Below are 18,017 nucleotides of genomic sequence, written 5' to 3'. Positions count from 1 at the left end.
GTTTTCACAGTTTGCTGCTGCACTCAAAGTTCAGTCTTGCAGGCATGAGAATGAGCATAAGAATCAGAAACTGCAGATGTGAGAATCAGAAACTGATTCAAATGTAAATCAGTTTCTCGCTGCCATGTCTATGCTTGGTTTTTAATCATCATATGAATAATTTGTGTCATTGGTGGCGCTTTAGATGCTGATTGAATGTTGACCCAGTGAATACACTGTCATTATTGTCAGTTAATATTGTGTATTGTTGTTAATAATATGAATAAATGTTTATTTTATATGGTGCCTTCCCAAGCTCAAGGACTTTTTACAACACTTAAACCTACATGTGACATTCAAAAAGGTGTCTGTGTGTGTTGGCAGAAGAGGTACAGATAGAAAGCCATGCCTTAAGGATCATAGAGTACATCCCAGAGTGTAGAAATAGAGTATTCAGACAAGCTTTGAACTTGCCACTTGCACAGCAAAATTGCTTTGTTCTTGCTGTGCAACTATCATGTGAAAGGCCTAAATGACATGCTCAGTCTCACAGTGAGGGAAAAGCAAAACACCTGTCATGTAAGAACCCTTGTTGTTCATACTACCGCATGCTTGAATACTTGGTTTTGATTGATCAGAATGTTTTAAATCCTTTCAATAGCATGACTCTGATACAAACAACATAGCCCCACTGCAGGGTAAATCACTTTGAGTATTAACACTTATTTTAAAGCATCAGCTAATTTGTAGGGATATGTTTGTCTGACATTCCATATTTATAAACATGTAGCCAAGCTGACATCTAAATGGAATAAGAAAATGACTGTATTGCTGTTGATTTTAGCTCTGTTAGGGTTTGGGATCTGTGTCTCTAATCATGAGGCTGGCTTTTATCTGCCAGATGCATGCAGCTGGATGTTAGTTCAAAACAGTGTAGTGGGGTTATTTACACAGGTCATAGCTGTCTCATTGTCACTTTGAGTGGTGTGTCTGTTCCATTGAATGTAGAATCAGTATCTGAAGGACTGTTAACTCATATTGTGTCTCGTACCATATTCATATAATAAGAATAGTTAATACATTTGTATGAGGTGGGGAATCATGCAGAGAGTAAAATTATAAGTTGTTTTTTGATAAATCCATGTTTGCAATAACAAAAGTGTATTGCAGATAGTCTATATCAATAAATGTGTTAAGCAAAAGGAATAAAATGAATAATGTCTGGTCTGCATTACACCACCTGTCTTTCATTATTGTCCTATTACAGTATGGATCATTACACATTTTTTTTTCTATTTAGTTATGCATTTTCTCCCCATTTTACTTCCGCTGCTGGGGATCCCTGATTGCATTCGAGGAGGGTATATTTTCTGTTAACACCTCCTCCTAGCCGTGCACAGTCCTTGCGGACCCCTTGTGGACCTTTTCTTTGTTGCCCATGCACTCTGCACAGGCGCCTCTATCTTGCACAGTGTTTAAAGACTCTACTCACATAGTCCGGTCATCCCACCCTAGCAGACACGGTGGCCAATTAGTGTCTGCTGCAGGCACTGCCCGTTGTGCCTGCTAGATGGTGCCCAGCTGATTGTTGGCAAAGCCGAGTTTTGAACCGAGGAGTTCAGAATCTCAGCACTGGTGTGCTAGTAGAATATCCCGCTGTGCCACTTGGGCACCTAGGACCTGTATAAGTACAGTTATTAATTAAAAGGTTGGTGGTTTTATACCTACCACCTGTTGGGCTCTTAAACAAGGCCACTAACCTGCACTTGGTTAGTATTCTGACTCGATTGTAAATTGTATTTATTTGGATAAAAGCCTTGTAAAATGCATTCATTCACTGTCTGTTTTACCACCACTCATCCTGTCACGGTGGGTCCTATTTACTAAGCAAATCACCCCTGACAGGTTGCCAGTCCATCACAGGGCAAACACACATACATTAACACACTCACACTCAGAGCAATTTTGTATCTCCGCTTAACCTGACTGCATGTCTTTGGACTTGTGGGAGGAAACCGGAGCTCCCGCAGGAAACCCACGCAGACACGGGAAAGACATGCAAACTCCACATGGAAAGGAATCAGGACTGCTCAGGACTGCTCCACCTGCGAATTGAACCCAGGACTTTCTTGTTGTAAAGAAAAAGGGCTACCACACACATGCACATATATAAATATGATCATACCAGTTAAAGGTCAAATGTATCATTTTTTTCATAAAAAAATGCATTATGTTAGTGATTTTCATTTATCATACATGTCCGCCATGAATGTTAGTAAAATGTCTGGCCCAAGGGTTTATGAGCACTTGGGCCCTAACTTCAGTGTGTTTATGAACACAGTGGTTGCCCTAAGGACAAGTGGAATCTAGTGTTTGCTTAACAAATGTAACATTTTATTGAGAAACTGAATTTTCTAGCATTTCAGTTCATACCAGGTCCAATCTCAGTCTGTTATAAGTCTTCAGAGCTGACTTTTCCTCAGAACTGTGCTAAGTCAGAAATGATCCCTGCTGATTAATGTGTATATACATTTATAAAGTCACCACTGCTACTACTTTAGAAGTACTTTGTACTTCAGTGTTGAGATGTTCATCAAAGCTTAGTACAGTGTCACAGACTAGCCAGTTCTCAAATGAGCACCACATACCTCACCTGCCCTCCAGGCCAGGTTTCCTTTACATGCTGACACAGCTGGCTGCCGCCCTTACAGACAGTTTGGCAAAGCCTGCAGACTGAGGCTGGACACTGAAACCCAATACACAGAAAGGTGTAAACATTCGAATCCAGACATAGATTTGTCTGAAACTGAGTAAGGGTGCTGAGTGGCTTAAAAACAGTTTTGCTCTATTTTTAGAGTGGCTGGTTTTGAATGGTTCTGCATGACTTTTGTTTTTAATACTTTGTGTCAAATTGTGTTGCTGTGTTTGAACAGATTGCGTATGGCACCACAGAGAACAGTCCAGTAACCTTCTGTGGCTTCCCAGTAGACAACTGGGATAGAAAAACCGAGACTGTTGGATGTGTTGGCCATCACCTTGAGGTAAACACATTCTCTACATCAGCTCATCCCTTAAGTTTATTTACACATAAAATAATAAAAGAGAATAGCAAACCAACAAAAAACAGTTAATGCATAATATTAGCTAGCACTTTCAAATGTACACAGAGAATATTGTAAAGAGTATAATTTATTAATAACTAGTGATAAAAGCACACAAAATATACCACAATCATTATATTTATTTATTCGCCAAGTACCAGGTATTCAAGGAATTACTCTTAATGCAGGTGTCAGCATATTTTAGATCTAATAAAAATTTTAGAAAGGTATACTATATGTTAACATAGAATAGAGACATATAAGGACAGTACACTATCAAAACTTTAAGTACAAATGTGCAATGGAAATTTGTTGCAATAAAGAAAACTCAACATTAGGCTACTTCTTAAAATATCTCTTTTAAAAAACTGCTTTAATAAATACCATGTCTGATATGTAAAATTAATTAATAGTGACGTTATATTTGACACACTATGCCGTAAAGGTGAAATTTGTGACGTATGAAACTACAGCATTCAAATAACCAGCAATTACTGCAATAATTCAGCACAAATACTTCCAAGAACACCATACTCACAGTGAAATATGGTGGTGGGTGCATCATGATAATAGACCACTTTTGCAATTAGTACTAGTGCATTGCACATCATTTAAAAACCATAAATCTAATATGTATGTTCCAGAAATATATAATATTGTTGATATACTATATAAATGCCCATGGTTTTGGAATAAAACGTACAACAAGCTAATGATCAGGTGTCCACATTCTCTTGGTCATATAGTATAATTGAAGAGAATTCAGTTTAAGTGGCCAAAAACAAAATCCAGACTTTAAAAAAAAATACCCCAAACCTAAAGTCAAAATAACTCAAGTCTGCCAGTTTCCTGACTTAAATCTTATTAAGAATAGGGCATTTTAAAATTGCACCACCAAGACCACCAGAGGGACCCCGTAACCACAGGAATTCTGATTTCTCAAGGGGAATTTAATTCATGATTATTTATTGCTGGCGTCCTGAGGCTAAAACAGTGGCTTTTCAACAAAGTTAAAATGTTGTTAGTTATTATTATCCGAACACTTTTTCCTTTACAGATTTTATGTTTATGTACTTTGTCATTGTTATTTCAAAATAAAAGTGTCAGTAGACGTATGTATGGATGTATGCACTGGAAACATATGGAATTCTATGGAATTATTTTTAATTATAATGACTGTGAAACCTCGATTTAACAAACTAAAAGGGGGGTGCCATGGTCCATAAAATGTGTTTGTCCGATTTTTGCAGGAAGGGGTGTGAAAATGTACAAAAACACAGCACTAAGGTCCACAAAAGTGCTAAACATGAGCATATGATAAAGACTAAAATGAAAAATGTAAATAGATATGTAAATATGTAATGTAAAACCTGTAAATAAAAATTAAAATCAGTGTACTGTACTACTGGGGAGAAATTGTATTTACTTTGTGTGGTGGAGGAGATGTTTGTTTTTTTGCTGTGATTGTATAGTGGGGACTCAGGGTATCCACTATTCTGAATTTATTCTGAGTCTGAAGCACTGCTGGTGGCTACTGGAGCAGTGCTGCTGGTGCACAACTAATCACTGGAACTTGCAAAAATGATTCATGAAACACATAAAAAAAAGGCGAGAACAAAGTGAGCCTCCCGACAAAATAAAGCCTATCACTCATGTAAACAGAGAGACGTGCGCTGGCTAGCAGACAATTACTGATCTACTGATCTTGGTATGCTTCTCGGGGAATTTTAAACAATCGGACCGGACATTTGTTTTTCCAGATTTTGTCTGTTAAATTCGAAATCTGATAAATTAAGGTCCGTTAAATTGAGGTTCCACTGTATATACAGTATAAAGCCTTGGTAAAACGTGAAAATCTAAATAAATGCATATACACATATTAGTTTGTATATGGCCATGATAACTATATAACGCAAGGCTGGTCGTTTTTGTTTTGTGTTGTTTTAAGGCAAAAGTGGTTGACCCTACAACTGGACTCATTGTCCCTCTTGGAACTCCAGGAGAGTTGATGATCAGAGGTTACGGTGTCATGCTGGGATACTGGCAAGAAGAAGCCAAGACCCGAGAATGCATTACTAAAGAACGCTGGTATAAAACCGGGTAGGTTTGTTTGGGTATGAAATGTTCTGTTATTCTGCGATGGACTGGCGAGCTTTTCATCCAATGAATTGGACCCACTGCGACCCTAAGCAGGATAAAGTGGTGGCAAAACCGACAATGAATGAATTAATATTATATTACTTTTAGCATGGTGGACTGTTCTTTGATTTGTATTTGAATTTTGCGTTTTTATGTTTCACAGTGATACTGCCAGTTTGGACTGCTTCGGCTACTGCAGGATAGAAGGACGGATCAAGGACATGATTATCCGTGGAGGAGAAAACATCTATCCTGCTGAAATTGAGCAGTTCTTGCACACACACCCTAAAGTCCAGGAAGCACAGGTGATCATACATGCACAGCATGCCTGAGCTTTTTCATTGCCTGCTACTTTGTTCTGTACTTTAACACCATAAACATTTAATACAAAAAAGGGTCTTTGATGAAGAACTTCTTTGCTTACTAATTTATTTACTAATTTATTAACCCATTTATTCTAATAAGGATCACAGTGGATCCGGCACCACACAGATGCACTGGGTACAAGGCAGAAATACACTCTGGCTATAGTGCCTGTCAGTCACACATTAACACTCATTTTTTTAGGTCACTTACTCCTAGGGGCTAATTAAAGTAACCAAACACATTTTGAAGGTGAAAATTTGGAGAACACTGACCTTGGGAAATTATGCCAAACCCATCAGAGACAGTGACCTGAGGCAAGGTTTAAACTTCAGTCCCTAGGACTCTGGTTTTGTGTGGCACCCCCCACTACAGTGTCAGCTTTTTAGCTTATTTATAAGTAATAGACCTGTCATGATCATTACAGTCTAGCTGCTGATTGTTAGTCATGAACCTTACTGAACAGCAACTCTTATTGTTATGAAATGTAAGTGTGTGGTTCCCTGTTATGGATTGAGATACTTTCCAGGATGCATTTCTGTCAAGTGCCCAGCGTTTCTGGGTGTGTCTGGACCAGGACGAATTGGTAAAAATGAATGAATAAATGCACACGTCAGCTAACTAAAGCTATGTGGTAATATCATGCTAACTTGTTGATTTCTCAAGGATCGGGATCAATAAAGTATCTATCTATAAAGTATCTATCTATCTATCTATCTATCTATCTATCTATCTATCTATCTATCTATCTATCTATCTATCTATCCATCTATCCATCTATCTTCTATACAGCTCCTAAATAGCAAGCTAGTAGTACAAATAGTAAATATATGGTGCTGAATTTGTAGAGGATTTCTAGAAGAAGTTTGTGGTATTGTGACATTTTGTCTCAGATCACCTCAAAGTTATTGGATTGTTTTTATATGGTGAGAAAAAACACAAGAAATAATAAAAAGCATCACTGAGGTTATATTTTGTTAAGTATTTAGGTTCCAGCTTTAGGTTTCCTTAAGTTCTAGCCTAACTGTGCCCTTGTGCACTAAGCGAGGTCCATAGCGCCTGCACAGAGGCCTGATCTTGACCTCAATAAAAGCCATTGGGATCAATTGAAACATCATGTGAGGCAGGTCTTCTTGTCGAACATTAGCGCCTGTCCTTACACATTATTGAATGAATTGGCACAAATTCCCTCTGAACACTTTAAAACCTAGTGGAAAGCCTTCTTAGAAGAGTGGGTGGTGGTGTGGTCATTATTTGGGTGAGGGTATTAATAATAATGCAGATGGTTTCAGAACAGGCTGTCCAACAAGTCATAGTCTGGTGTCCACTGGCATTTGGCCACACAGTGTCTTTTTAAGTCCTATTAACTTTAATGGGGAATTATTATTAAAAACAAGTATTGTGTTATGGCTAAAGAGAACGAACACCAGGAAGAACAACGCCAGCTGCTGTTAAGAAGGAGGATTATACACTGGCCTCCTACACAACAACAAATGCAAGTTTTGACACAGACAACACTGCTGGTGTTAGAATACATCATAACAAAGCTGTAAGATGGTACAATGCAATTTAAGTGCAGAGCTTACTTATCTCAGGACAGAAGTACCAATAAGTTAATGCAATGATCACCATCTAATCAAATAATTGCACAGGGTTTTCAGAGAAACAAAGTCACATATCCTGTTGTTGGTAGGTGATTGGGGTGAAGGATGAGAGGATGGGTGAGGAGGTTTGTGCCTGCATTAAACTGAAGACTGGTCAGGAATGCACTGCAGAGGACATCAAGGCGTTCTGCAAAGGGAAGGTCAGTTACATATTTCCTGTTCTAACATCAGTTTTAACCATCAAATGATGAACATGACTGAATATCATATAGGTACATATATATTGATGTAATCTTTTGATTTCTATTTATTTATTAACAGATTTCCCACTTTAAGATCCCACGCTATGTTACTTTTGTTCAAAGCTATCCTCTAACAGTGTCAGGCAAGGTAAGTGATACATTTTGGAAATAAACTTTACTTCAGCAAAAACTAGAAAGTATTTAAGTAGGCGCTTAGGTGGTGCAGCGGTAAATTAAGCTAGCCCACTACTTTCGGGATCGGCTCATCAGGGGTCTACATACAGACATGATTAGCTATGTCTGAGTGGCCCGGCTGTGGTTCCACAATGGATCGGAGTCTTGTGCGGGATGTGCCCAGATATTCCCAAAAGTTGGACCCACCTCGACCCTGACCTGAATACTGCGGTTATAAAACATGAAAATAAAAAATGTAATTATTCTAGTTATGATTATGGTTACAAAAAGTCAACACCCTTAACATGCATGCACCAGTTTACCAACATGAATCCATTTGATCAGATACATTTCCCCAAACTGTAGCCATAAAGTTGGCAGCGTATAATTCATTTTATATAATTTATATACAGTGGTGTTCAAAAAAATAGCAGTGATTTTTAAAAAAGCAAATGAAGCACAAAATCATTATAATAACTTTTATTTCCATAAATGCAAATGCACTGAAAATACTACACTTTCAATTCTAAATCAAAACATTAACAAAATTTTGCCAGTTTGTGTTAATCCTTTACAGAAAATGTAAGAAAAATGAATTTTAGGCTGTTCAAAATAATAGCAGTGCCAGCATTTTTCTTTAAAAACTCAAAAAATGTATCTATAACATGAAAAAATGTTTGAGGTTTCACTTTAGTTTGAATTACTGAACTAAGTTGTTTCCGAGATCTGTGTTGCATGGAGTCGACCAACTTCTGGCACCTCTGAACAGGTATTCCAGTCCAGGATGATTACACTACATTCCACAGTTCTTCTGCAATTTTGGGTTTTGCCTCAAAAAACGCGCTTCAGATGTCAGCCCACAAGTTCTCTATGGGATTGAGGTCAGGGAATTGGGCTGGCCACTCTTATTACCTCAATCTTGTTTGTCTGTAACCAAGATGTTTTGGGTCATTGTCACTCATTTTAAGGACATTTCTTCTTCGACATAGGGCAACATGATCTCCTCAAGTATTCTGATATATTTAAACTGATCCATGATCCCTCGTATGTGATAAATAGGCGTAACACCATGGTATGAAAAACATCCCCATATCATCTTTTTGTACCACCATGCTTTACTGTCTTCACAGTGAACTTTGGCTTGAATTCAGTGCTCAGGGGTCGTCTGACATACTGTCTATGGCCACTAGACCCAAAAAGAACAATTTTGCTTTCAGTCCACAAATGTTGAGCCATTTCTCTTTGGACCAGTTAATGTGTTCCTTGGCAGATGTTAACCCATTCAGGACACGTCTGTTTCTTAACAACGGAACTTTGCAAGGAGTTCTTGCTGGTAAATTGGCTTTACTTAATCATCTTCTGTACTTACTGGTAACTCCAGATGTTCCTTGATCTTTCTGGAGGTGATCATTGGCTGAGCCTTTGCCATTTTGGCTATTCTTCGATGCATTCGAACAGTAGTTCCACGCTTCCTTCTGCATCTTTCAGGTTTTGGTTGTCACTTCAAAGCATTTGAGATCCTTTTAGCTGAGCAGCCTATAATTTGCTGCACTTCTCTGTATGTTTTTCCCCTCTACAATCAACTTTTTAATCAAAGTACGTTGTTCATCAGAACAATGTCTGGAACAACTCATTTTACCCAGTATTTCAAAAGGAAATGCGCTATGACCATCCTATGCAACATTTGCCACCCTCCTACATTAAATAAGGGCCAAAACTGACACCCGTTCTTCTGCAGAATGAATGACTTCACCAATTGAACTCCTCACTGCTATTATTTTGAACAACCCCCTTTCAATCAATGCTTCGATTACTCAGAATGAGTGGCATGCATGTCCTAATTGTTGGGTTTGTTTTGTTTTCATTACTCTACTACACTTTCAAGTAAATTTTTTGCCATGTAGAAATATCACTTCTACTAAAAACAGTGATTTATCAGGTTAATGGTGTTGGACTGCTATTTTTTTGAACACCACTGTATATCTGGGCAATGGGTGTGAATAATTAATCCACACATATTTGGCCATTTATTGTATTCACGTTATCATCACGTTTACTATATGAATGTAGTGTTCATTCTGTAGTGCATGAAGTTGACATTAAACTCGATTGTGTGTATAATATTTTAAAAGGGTTGTTATAAGCTTATCAATGGTTAATTGTTGATTAAAGACTGCTGGGTATTGGTTAAAAGAATTTGGCAAAATTTGCATTCTTAGAACACCCAGGACTTTATGTTGCTGTTTCCACAAGATTAATTCCATTCCATCTGTGTAAGTACCTGGAGAAATTCCTTGTGGTGACCACCTTTTTATTTCTCTCTGTAGCTACTTTGGAAAAAAATGTAAAAAATGTAAGAGTGGTGTTTATTTAGGTCTAATCACATCGATCTCTAGACTGGAGAAATGTAAGCAATTTCCCTGTCTGCAGAAAATCCACAGCAGTGGTTTCAGTATTTTGGGGCAGCCGTTTTTGCATGACTCCTGCTTTGTGGTTTTGTGTGAATAGTCGGAATCTAAAATAGCACTGAATAAATTACTTTCCTTCACCTTTTTCAGATCCAGAAGAACAAACTGCGAGAGCAGACAGAAAAGCAGCTGGGACTGTAAATAGAAGTGACTTGGTGTTTTTTAACAATTGAAAAGCCAAAGGTTAAAATACAATGTGCCACCTACATTTATGGCATTTAGGAGACACTTTTATAAAAAAAACAGTATCGTCACAAATACAATTTTAAGCAATTGCGGGTTAAGGGCCTTACTCAAGGGCCCAACAGTGGTGCGGCTTGAACCAGGGATCCTCAGATTACAAGTCCAGTGCCTTTACCGCTAGGCTACAACCGCCTTTATTGTAACTATAACTGACTAACATTTGTTACAATGTTATCTGTATATAATGTTCAAATATTTCAGGCATTTTTGACATGGATTGATGTTGCCAGTTGTGTTTTCCTGTGATCTGATTTGCTCCATGTCTGCAGAGTTCAGGAAAAACAAACCTTGCCTCAAAGTTTTATACATGTTTTTATTTAGTATATGTGATGGTGTTTAACTGTCAGTTGTGTATAATGGAATGAAAATTCTGTATGCTAAAGAAAGCTGCTCTAAACTTTTTAGTACATTTGGGTTCTTACTGTACATCATAAATATTATCCTTCATTTACAGTATGGTGAAAATATGAATATTAATTATTTTATAAATATTAAAATTTGATTTTAAACAGAGATTTACCAAAACACGTTTCTGATTTGTTGATTTCTGTGTTTAGCATGCCTATTTATGGAGCTATTTTTATGACTGTTTTGACTGAAACCTTATTTGGGATGTCTTACAGTTCTTTTACAGTTTTTTTTTTTTTCCACAATGGCCATATATTTTATGGTTATATTTGTAGTTTAGAACTATTTCAGTCTTCATCCCATGTGTCTGCTGAAAAGGGAGACATTGTGAAGTGGACTCTACATACTTTTGTGGGAAAAATTATGGCAGTTGCAACTGTGCAATTGTTAATTAGCCAATTAACTAACAGCAGGCCAGTGCATACGATGAAACACAACATGGTCAAGGGTTTGTTATGGTATGTCCACATCAAACATCATAACGAGAGAAAAGATGTGCTCAGTGACTTTAATCATACCATGATTTTAATGGCAGATGGACTTGTTTGAATTTAAAAACAAAAGTGGTTGGAAGCTTTGCAATCCAAATCATACTTAAATTTCTTACTCAAAGTAAAATTCCATAGCAATAATTTATTAAAAATTTCATTAATAAAAGTGATCGTCACATCAAAATCAACCCATCAATTCATCCATCCATAGTGTGTGTGTGTGTGTGAATAAGATAGGATCTTATAGCACAAAACAAATATTTTGAGCAATCTTGTACCAGTTTTCTCTCCAAGTACTAAATTGTGATGTATAAGCGTTCAAGCCTTAAGACTGTTGACCAAGAGCTTATTGTCCATCTTTATAAAGTTCAAAGTTCATTGCAGACCGTTCCAGTTCTGAAGTAAATGTTTCTAATCTTTTGGCAGAGGAATTCCAACTACAGACTGACTGTGTCCTTGCATCAGTTCATTGGCTTTATCGATCTGATCCTGAGTGCAGTAGTCCTGTAGGAAAACCGAAGCCAGGTTACTGAGGCGAGGATTCTGTGAATGTGAGAAGCGCAACATGCATTGCACTACTGCACTGTCTGTGGTCTGAGAGCGTGAGGTTGCCGTGGTAAGATTCATCAGGGTTGTGATGGCCGAGAGAATGGTTTCATCTCTGTGACTTGACAAACAGCCCATCACTAAGGGAATACCTTCACTTTGTAAAATCTGATCGCGACACTCATGGTACATGCTGAGGTTACACAGGCCACCTGAAGGCACACAAACACAGTATAAGACAAAATGAGTAAGGCAGAGATCCAATGCTGGTAGTTTATCACAAGTAAAATCACATGCGTGCCTGGATCGACTTAACATTTTGTAGACATTTTCTTTTACTAACCAATTCCAAACTCCACAAAGTTCTCATTTTCTTCTGTCAGCATGTCCAAGAAGAGTTCGGTGACCTGTAGCATCTGCAGCACCTCCATGTTACGTGGATCATAGGCAAAATTGGCCAGGTTGGCCAAAACTTGCTCTTTAGCATCTTAACAGAATGTATAAAAGAGGTAGAGATGTTATTACAGTTCATAAGAAAAATGTATCTGCCCTGTTTCTATATCCTCACTAAACATTACATTAATTTTCTAGGGTTATGTCATTTTAAGGTTGGCTGCATTTGTACAAACCCCACTTCCAGAAAATGTTGGGACAGTTTGTAAAATGCAGTCAAAATAATCCGATTTGTTAATTCCATTGAACCTTTATTTAATATACAAATGTACAAAGAAAAGATTACTCATGTTTTTACTGACCAAAATGGAGAATTTGACGGAAGCATGTTTACCACCGTGTTACGTCACCTTTTTTTGCTTTGTACAAGACATCCACTGGACAAACGTTTGTGGCTGCCATTGTCTGATTCTCTTTGTTGTGATATGGCATACATTTTTAATAGGAGACTGATTGTCAAGCTCACACAGCCAGTGTTTATGAAGCCAAGCTGTTGTAGTACAGGCAGAATAAGGCCTGGAATTGTTTTGCTGAAATAATCATTGGAGCATAGGTCTGTCTAAAATACCAGTATATGTCTCTGCATCTCCTCACATCTATGCAAGCTACCCATGTTGTGGATACTCATGCAGCCAATACCATGACAGATTGTTGGCTTTTGCACTCAAGCTTTGGCACAGAGAACCCAACACCCCAACCCGTCCCAACTTTTTTGGATTTGTTTATATTTACAAATTACAATGAAGTGGGTCAATGAAAACATTTCTTTTTTACTGTTTGTCAGTTAAATGAAGACAATCAACATATCGTTGATATTTGTTTTTATTGCATTTTTAAAAGAAGTCCCAACTTTTCTGGAAATGGGGTTTGTATAATGCAGTCCATTACATACATCATGCAAGCACTTTTTGCACTATTCCAATTTGGATATTCTAAATTTTTATGTGCACTTAGGTGATGCTGACATGTGAAGCCATTAGCAGCATCTTAACACTAGCCAGAGGTGCATTCTCACAGCAAGCCTCAGCATGTATGAAGGATCACACTGCATTCTAAGTACTCTTCACCTACTTGTGCCAAAGTTTGGACAAAGTCACAGTTGCAGTAAAAAAAAGGGCTTTACCTTTTCTTTCACTGACATGGCTAATTATATCTGTTAAGCATGAACCCAAGAGTCAAGATTTGGTGGTGGCAGGCTAGAGTATTTGATTGATCCATGACCCAAGTACCTTACTAAGGCTTTTAGAACTATAAAACCATATTATTAAAACAAACACAAACTAGTTTACAAATTAACATTTCAACAACAAAAAAGTAACCATTCATGCATATAAAAGTAATTTTTTGTGGTAAACTGATGATACCTTCACTGTCAGTGTCCTGAAACTCAGTTACCAGCCCCTGCAAATATTCAAACTTGTCTGATGAGCAAAATCGATCCATTTCTGCTATCTGGAAATTTGTAAACAAAAGGAATTGCATTGATTATATAGATCAGATCTATTAAGTATGAATCTAGTATTATTAATTTTTTGACCAGTGTTTCATAAACTGTTTTAAAGGTACATTCAATCTAGCCTAGTTTATGTGGGCCAGCATCTTTTAAATAACTTTAAAACTTCAGTGTGATTTTATTGTTACCTTCAGAATAAATGTGTGCACTTAATATAGGTAATATTTACTAAGTAATAGATAATAGTTTATTAAATAATCGTTTGTTTTTTCTCTGATTGAACCATTTTAACAGCAGTACATTTTCCTATAGCGAACATGTTAATATGATGCACATTTTAACGTCCTAAATCAAACTCTAATAACTACATAGCGCACTAGGAATGGAATATTTGTTTTGTAAAGATCATGTATAAAAATAATCTACAAATTATTTGCAGTCACTGCACACCTTATATTCTGCAATAAATCAGTTTTACAAAGATGCAGCCTTGGGTAAACAGGATATCTCAATTAATTTTGTAGTTTGTAGGGAACACAGTGCTATTCAGGACACAGCCCGATCCTTCCTGAACTACTCATGCATTTTAAGAAGTACGTCTGTAATTTTCTAAATTATTTAACTCAACATTTTATGATCGAGTTGCCGTTAAAATACTGTATGTTTTCTGAAAAAACAAAAAAATTAAACCAAGCAATAATAGTTAAGAGCACAGGCGGTAATGTGAAGCTGAAAGTGTTCCCCGGAAGAAGTGCGTACGTGACTGGAGGTCAAAGAGTAGAAGCTGTGCATGCAAAGACACTTACCGAAAAGCCCCTTTTTCTTGAGTTTCTGCTTCAATAATTTGAAATCAATATTGCACCATGAAACAGCACAAATTATCAACCAAAAAACGCCTAACAAAACCGCTTCTCTTTGGTACACTGATCGCAGGACTGGCGACAGCTTTCTTCAATAGGTAACATGCTGCGTTCACGAGCTCTGTAAATCCTTGTACACTCTTAAACGTATGTGCTGTTAAACAGAAATATTAATCAAATGTCATTTGCTGTATAAGTGCCTTGTTTTTAATTCAAGTGATAATTTAAATTATTGTAATGGAAAATTTGGCAGTGGTGGCAGAACTTGAGTTGCAAGGTCACACATGTCGAAGTGTATTAATTATAAGTGGACGATATGTCAATAATAATATAATACTTAAAAATTCCTATTTTCCTATTCCTATTACTGTATTCTGATACTAACATGCCTGTAGTAAAGTTTTAGACTTTTTATTTATATTTAGAAGTTCTACTTCGAAACACTGTGTTACTGATTTTGTTTCTGAAGGCACCTGTTCTTTGAAGACGTGGAAGAGATTCGAACCCAGGAACGAGTTCGTAATAATGCCAAGCGCTTAGAGGTGTTAGAAAGGAGACAGAAACAAATGGAAGAGCTGGCAGAGAAGAAAAGTGGAGACAGGTGAGATTGTCAGACACCTTTGATGTAAAAGCATATCAGCTCACCTGTTTTGGAAGCTGGAGGAAGCATTGTCTCAGCCAGACCAAAGCCTCTAGCATCATATGTATTCTCCTCTTCTGAGAACTGTTGTTTAATGAGCAAAATCTGCCTTACACGTGGTAAAAGGAAAGTACCCTTGCAGCTGAAGTCTAAAGGACACCTAAGTTTTTGTGCATTTAAATGTATTCACTGGTGTGTGGACATCTTCAATCACCTGCCTATCAAAAACACACTCCGCCACCGGTCGATTGAAGTTCTCGATATAAATATGCCAAATGGAGCTTACCAATAAGAGAAAAGTGTTACTGTGTTTTTTCTAAACACAGGAGAATGTTGGATTGTAATTTTTAAAATTTAAGAAGTGTGTATAAGAGTGTAAATATGATTTTCTTGTCACAGTAACCATTGCTCAGTAAATAAAAAACAAATATTTGTGTCAGAGTATATTTTGATTATAAAAGCTAATTTTTAAATATAAAACAGTCATGAAATGTATCATGATTATAAGGTTGGCAGTAATAATTTGAATGCATGCATACAAAAATATAAACAGGGAAATGGATATTCTGATTTTACTTTTTTTCGTTGACATACATGCCAGTGACACCGAGGAGATTAAATAGTAAATCAGTAGTTAGTCAATCATAATTCACTAAAGATCTAATAGTGACGTTCTGATATCATTCTCAGTACTGAATTGTTACATCCTCAAAAATGAATATACAGTGTATCACAAAAGTGAGTACACCCCTCACATTTCTGCAGATATTTAAGTATATCTTTTCATGGGACAACACTGACAAAATGACACTTTGACACAATGAAAAGTAGTCTGTGTGCAGCTTATATAACAGTGTCAATTTATTCTTCCCTCAAAATAACTCAATATACAGCCATTAATGTCTAAACCACCGGCAACAAAAGTGAGTACACCCCTTAGTGAAAGTTCCTGAAGTGTCAATATTTTGTGTGGCCACCATTATTTCCCAGAACTGCCTTAACTCTCCTGGGCATGGAGTTTACCAGAGCTTCACAGGTTGCCACTGGAATGCTTTTCCACTCCTCCATGACGACATCACGGAGCTGGCGGATATTTGAGACTTTGCACTCCTCCACCTTCCGCTTGAGGATGCCCCAAAGATGTTCTATTGGGTTTAGGTCTGGAGACATGCTTGGCCAGTCCATCACCTTTACCCTCAGCCTCTTCAATAAAGCAGTGGTCGTCTTAGAGGTGTGTTTGGGGTCATTATCATGCTGGAACACTGCCCTGCGACCCAGTTTCCGGAGAGAGGGGATCATGCTCTGCTTCAGTATTTCACAGTACATATTGGAGTTCATGTGTCCCTCAATGAAATGTAACTCCCCAACACCTGCTGCACCCATGCAGCCCCAGACCATGGCATTCCCACCACCATGCTTGACTGTAGGCATGACACACTTATCTTTGTACTCCTCACCTGATTGCCGCCACACATGCTTGAGACCATCTGAACCAAACAAATTAATCTTGGTCTCATCAGACCATAGGACATGGTTCCAGTAATCCATGTCCTTTGTTGACATGTCTTCAGCAAACTGTTTGTGGGCTTTCTTGTGTAGAGACTTCAGAAGAGGCTTCCTTCTGGGGTGACAGCCATGCAGACCAATTTGATGTAGTGTGCGGCGTATGGTCTGAGCACTGACAGGCTGACCCCCAACCTTTTCAATCTCTGCAGCAATGCTGACAGCACTCCTGCGCCTATCTTTCAAAGACAGCAGTTGGATGTGACGCTGAGCACGTGCACTCAGCTTCTTTGGACGACCAACGCGAGGTCTGTTCTGAGTGGACCCTGCTCTTTTAAAACGCTGGATGATCTTGGCCACTGTGCTGCAGCTCAGTTTCAGGGTGTTGGCAATCTTCTTGTAGCCTTGGCCATCTTCATGTAGCGCAACAATTCGTCTTTTAAGATCCTCAGAGAGTTCTTTGCCATGAGGTGCCAAGTTGGAACTTTCAGTGACCAGTATGAGAGAGTGTGAGAGCTGTACTACTAAATTGAACACACCTGCTCCCTATGCACACCTGAGACCTAGTAACACTAACAAATCACATGACATTTTGGAGGGAAAATGACAAGCAGTGCTCAATTTGGACATTTAGGGGTGTAGTCTCTTAGGGGTGTACTCACTTTTGTTGCCAGTGGTTTAGACATTAATGGCTGTATATTGAGTTATTTTGAGGGAAGAATAAATTTACACTGTTATATAAGCTGCACACAGACTACTTTTCATTGTGTCAAAGTGTCATTTTGTCAGTGTTGTCCCATGAAAAGATATACTTAAATATCTGCAGAAATGTGAGGGGTGTACTCACTTTTGTGATACACTGTATACAATAGATTTGTACCAAATGTAAAGTGTGTTACAAATTAAATGTGTTATTATTATTATTATACATATTAATAAAGCAGCAGATATTATAGACACACACACACACACATTACACATTGTCAAGCTCTTTTCACTTTTTAGAATTGAGCATTAGTTTCTTTGTAAAAAAAAAAGTAAAAGAAACACTGTGCTATCATTTTACTTTAATTCCAGCTATCATTTCAAACCAGTTTTATGTATTTAAATAAATAACATTGTGTAGAGCTTTCTCACACTAAATGTAAAAACATAAGGTTTACACAGACCAGTACAGCAGAATAAATTGCCAGCTCTGTTATTGAATGCCATTTGCATTTGACCCTGTCTGACAGTCATTGATAGTAACATGTCCTTTAACATATTCTCATTACGGTAATATCTCTTCCACGGTTATATAGTATATATAGAGTCTTAAGTTTATTAAATGTCTTTGGTGGCATCTTTCAG

At 37.6% G+C, this 18,017-nt stretch overlaps 2 protein-coding genes and 1 long non-coding RNA gene across 3 annotated transcripts in view; 2 read left to right on the top strand and 1 right to left on the bottom strand.

The window, feature by feature from the left end:
- acsf2 (acyl-CoA synthetase family member 2) overlaps positions 1-10,823 on the top strand; it is a 31,972-nt gene extending 21,149 nt beyond the window's left edge. The window contains exons 11-16 of the mRNA XM_063003707.1: positions 2,913-3,020; positions 5,029-5,180; positions 5,383-5,524; positions 7,276-7,386; positions 7,508-7,576; positions 10,161-10,823. Of these exons, the coding sequence (XP_062859777.1) occupies positions 2,913-3,020; positions 5,029-5,180; positions 5,383-5,524; positions 7,276-7,386; positions 7,508-7,576; positions 10,161-10,211 (633 nt within the window). The 3' untranslated portion in view covers positions 10,212-10,823. The remainder of the gene's footprint in view (positions 1-2,912; positions 3,021-5,028; positions 5,181-5,382; positions 5,525-7,275; positions 7,387-7,507; positions 7,577-10,160) is intronic.
- Positions 10,824-11,346: 523 nt separating this feature from the next.
- Positions 11,347-14,143, bottom strand: armc7 (armadillo repeat containing 7). Its single transcript, XM_063003704.1, has 4 exons — positions 14,115-14,143; positions 13,576-13,663; positions 12,102-12,245; positions 11,347-11,970 (listed from the first exon to the last, which is right to left on the bottom strand). The coding sequence occupies exons 2-4, from the start codon at positions 13,652-13,654 to the stop codon at positions 11,624-11,626; spliced, it is 570 nt and encodes a 189-aa protein (XP_062859774.1). The 5' UTR covers positions 13,655-13,663; positions 14,115-14,143; the 3' UTR covers positions 11,347-11,623.
- A 275-nt stretch (positions 14,144-14,418) lies between these two features.
- LOC134321861 (uncharacterized) lies at positions 14,419-15,600 on the top strand. The gene is made up of 2 exons (XR_010013935.1): positions 14,419-14,622; positions 14,994-15,600. It is a non-coding gene; the product is annotated as an uncharacterized LOC134321861 (long non-coding RNA).
- Positions 15,601-18,017: the final 2,417 nt, after the last annotated feature.

The sequence above is a fragment of the Trichomycterus rosablanca genome, chromosome 10 (genome assembly GCF_030014385.1).
Source record: "Trichomycterus rosablanca isolate fTriRos1 chromosome 10, fTriRos1.hap1, whole genome shotgun sequence".
In the NCBI taxonomy this organism is placed as follows: Eukaryota; Metazoa; Chordata; class Actinopteri; order Siluriformes; family Trichomycteridae; genus Trichomycterus; species Trichomycterus rosablanca.
Note: the sequence above shows the minus strand (reverse complement) of the source record. Positions and strands in the feature narration are given on the sequence as shown.